General features: G+C 51.0%; 1 protein-coding gene across 1 annotated transcript; it reads right to left on the bottom strand.

The window, feature by feature from the left end:
- Window positions 1-544: 544 nt before the first annotated feature.
- On the bottom strand, window positions 545-2,670 carry LOC147230041 (gap junction delta-4 protein-like). The gene is made up of 2 exons (XM_086153150.1): window positions 2,349-2,670; window positions 545-1,713 (listed from the first exon to the last, which is right to left on the bottom strand). Exons 1-2 carry the CDS (start codon window positions 2,554-2,556, stop codon window positions 674-676), a joined length of 1,248 nt encoding a protein of 415 aa, XP_086009276.1. The 5' UTR covers window positions 2,557-2,670; the 3' UTR covers window positions 545-673.
- Between the last annotated feature and the right edge of the window lie 324 nt (window positions 2,671-2,994).

Genomic DNA, 2,994 nt, shown 5'->3' on the forward strand with positions numbered 1-2,994 from the left:
GCCTGCACAGCTTTTAGATATATATAATATATAATATACATATATATACACAAGGTAAATTCCTGCATGTAAGCCGCTACTTTTTTTCACACGCTCTGAAAACTGCGGCTTTTACAACAATACAGCTGGTTTATGGATTTTTACTGGGTAATTATGGCGGCTTCCTTCCACCGACACGTCACAGTGGACAAATGAAAGTGTTCATGCAAACCCACTCACATTTACGATCGTTCTTCAGATCAGCGGTTTGTGCTTTTCACACACACACACACACACACACACACACACACACACACACACACACACACACACTTCGTGAAAAAGACGCGCAGAAATGCAAATCAGAGCGAAAGCGATGGTCTGGCTGTCCAAGAGGGAGTTAGAGCTGCTGCACGGAAGTTCAGCAAAGCTGCATTTGCGTCGTGTGCCGGTAGTTGGAGATGTTACCCTCCTTTATTGAATGAGAAGCTTTCACAAAAATCTTTCCCTTAATATTTCACATTTCAACAGGGACACCTGCCGCTTATTTATGTACGATTTCTTTTTTCCTTTAAAAATGAGTAGGCGCGGCCTACATATGTGTGCGCTCTGCAGTCGGGAATATGTGGTAAATCTAAAGACAGACAGATGAATGGATGTAAATATAAAATACAAACTGGTTGAAAGCGTTGTGTCACACCCAAGCTCGCTTGTCTTTGGGAGACTCTGGCTGCTGGCTTGAGTTTGAGGAGAACGTTGCCGGCATCTTGACGGCCGTGGATTTTGACGCCCTCTCGGAGCGAGGGGACGGCGGCGGCCTCGGGTGGCCGAGCACCGCCGGCTGAGCGTTCGGGTCCTTCTTCTCGTTGCCCTGCGGAAGCTTCTTATTGGCCGACGGCGATCCTCCGGCGGGCGCTCTGGCTCGAAACGGCTCGCCGGCCGGCGGCGCTTTGTCGACTCGGAGACCGTTCTTGGAGCTCCCGCTCGGGCTGGTTCTCCTGGTTGGGAGAACCTCGGTTTCTTCCATCGCGCTAGCAGTGAACACGCTGTTTTGCTCCCCCTGGTTGATCTCCTCAGCCAGCATCTCCCGCCTCCGGCTCACCGTGGCCTTGGCGGAGCTCGCCAGGTCCACCAGACTCAGCAGGACCGACAAGGAGGCGGCAGCCAGCATGAAGTTCAGCATCAGGGTCTTCTCCTTAGGTCTGAAGACGTAACACTCCACCCCGGAAGTGCAGGGGGCTTCGTAACAGAGGAAGCTCTTTGGCATCGACAAACCGAAGAGGAAAAACTGCCCGATTCCAAAAGCGGCTTCCAGAAGGATCCGCAGAGTCACCACCAGTACGTAGGCGCGGTCGAAGCGCCGCGCAGATGATTGGCGCCCGTGAAGCGGAGCCTTATTCAAGGAAACTTCCCCGGAGGAGCCGGGGGTTCCGAGGGCGAAGGGCGAGGCTCCCGGACTCCGCTGGCAGAGGAGAGCCTCGGAGCGCCGGCTCAGCATCACTCGATGGGCAACGTAAGTCGCAAACATCGAATGCGTCAGGATAAGCAGGAGGAGGTGGAGCAGCCAGAGGTGGAAGACGGACACGGGAGCGAAGGCGTCCATGCAGGCGTTGGAGCAGCCCGGCTGGATGGTGTTACAAATAAATCTCTCCCGCTCGTCCGCAAAGAGGTCGAATCCGGTCAGCAGGAGGACCAGGAGACGTAGAAGCAGCGTCGACACCCACCAGGTTTTCCCTGCAATAGAGAGACGGACCGCTAGCGGGACGCAGTTTGTCAACAAAGCAGCAAAGCAGGCCTGCGGGAGCGCAGAGGTCCTGCAGGAGCTGCCGATCACAACTCCAGATCACACACGGCTGCACGGACACAACTCCAGTAAAGGTCGGGGCAAAGTCAAATTTATTTTTTTATATGGCGCCAAATAAAAATATCTATTTGGCTGTTTTTGGCCAAAAAATCCAATATATAATTCAAGAGCCTGTTTCCATTTTGTAGCATTAGTCATGTATTTCTATATCTCAGGCAGTTTCTCGCTCATTCTCTCTTCACTTCGTGAATAGTTTCCGGTTCATTATTTGAGAATATTTGAAATTGACAGACGGCCCGGACCCAATTATTCATTAGACATCCATTCAGCTTTGCCAGAAAATAAGATGAAATAAATAAACGAATCAATCGATACATCAACTGATAAATAATGAACATGGCAACAAGGCAATAATCTGCCAGGATGCAGGTGGCAAAGTTATAAAAATCTACAATAATAAATATATAGATGCAGTATCAGCGGCGCACGGTGTAATGACAGTGTAAATGTACGTTTGTGACGACCGGGACGGCGTGGCTTAATAATAGATCTTGGAGGGACTCACCCATGAAGGAGACGTTGTGACAGACGGCGATGAAGAGAACGTCGGCCGTCGCCATCGCCGCTGCGTCAGACGGCGGTCCCGCCGTGTCAAAGTCCAACGGCCGCCGGGCGAGTCGGCGTCGCCTTCTGCGCGGCTGAGCGGCGGTCGGCTCTGACGCCGAGGGCTTTGTGCGGAGGCAGGACCTGCGGCCGGCTATTCTTACCAGCATTGCTGGGATGTCAAGGTAGCAGCCCGACTTACTGGAAGAAGACAATCACTCGTGGCTATTAATGTGACAATGTACCGCTCGTGTAACAGTGACACCGTTTCCAACGTCGGCTCGCCGCCAATAAAAAGTTAATAACAGCGTTGTCTTTTTATTACAAACATATATCTCACATCCATAAATAGTTCACAGTCATAATACTGCTGTTTATACAGAGCACAATGTCAGTCTGTGGAGTGAACCTACTTTAAAAAAAGGGGGGACGAATATGAAAACGAAGCAAGCATTCATTGAGGCGTTCATTGTAAAATACATTTATCATCAGTGTCGACACGGTCGGGGAAAATGGGCAGCGCTCGCCTGTTCCTCACACCCAAAACTCCGAGTAACATGGAAGCTACGGAGAAACTTCAGCGGCGTGTAAATGACGTGTACTGGATA

Source organism: Fistularia commersonii, chromosome 10 (assembly GCF_037954325.1).
Source record: "Fistularia commersonii isolate RoL2024-O1a breed Wild chromosome 10, RoL_Fcom_v1.0, whole genome shotgun sequence".
Taxonomy (NCBI): Eukaryota; Metazoa; Chordata; class Actinopteri; order Syngnathiformes; family Fistulariidae; genus Fistularia; species Fistularia commersonii.

Bases quoted from the DNA above. Each gene is read 5' to 3' on its own strand.
- LOC147230041 (XM_086153150.1), bottom strand. From the start codon at position 2,556: ATGCTGGTAAGAATAGCCGGCCGCAGGTCCTGCCTCCGCACAAAGCCC. The intron at 1,714-2,348 runs GTGAGTCCCTCC...TCTCTATTGCAG, and splicing joins TCACAACGTCTCCTTCATGG to GGAAAACCTGGTGGGTGTCG.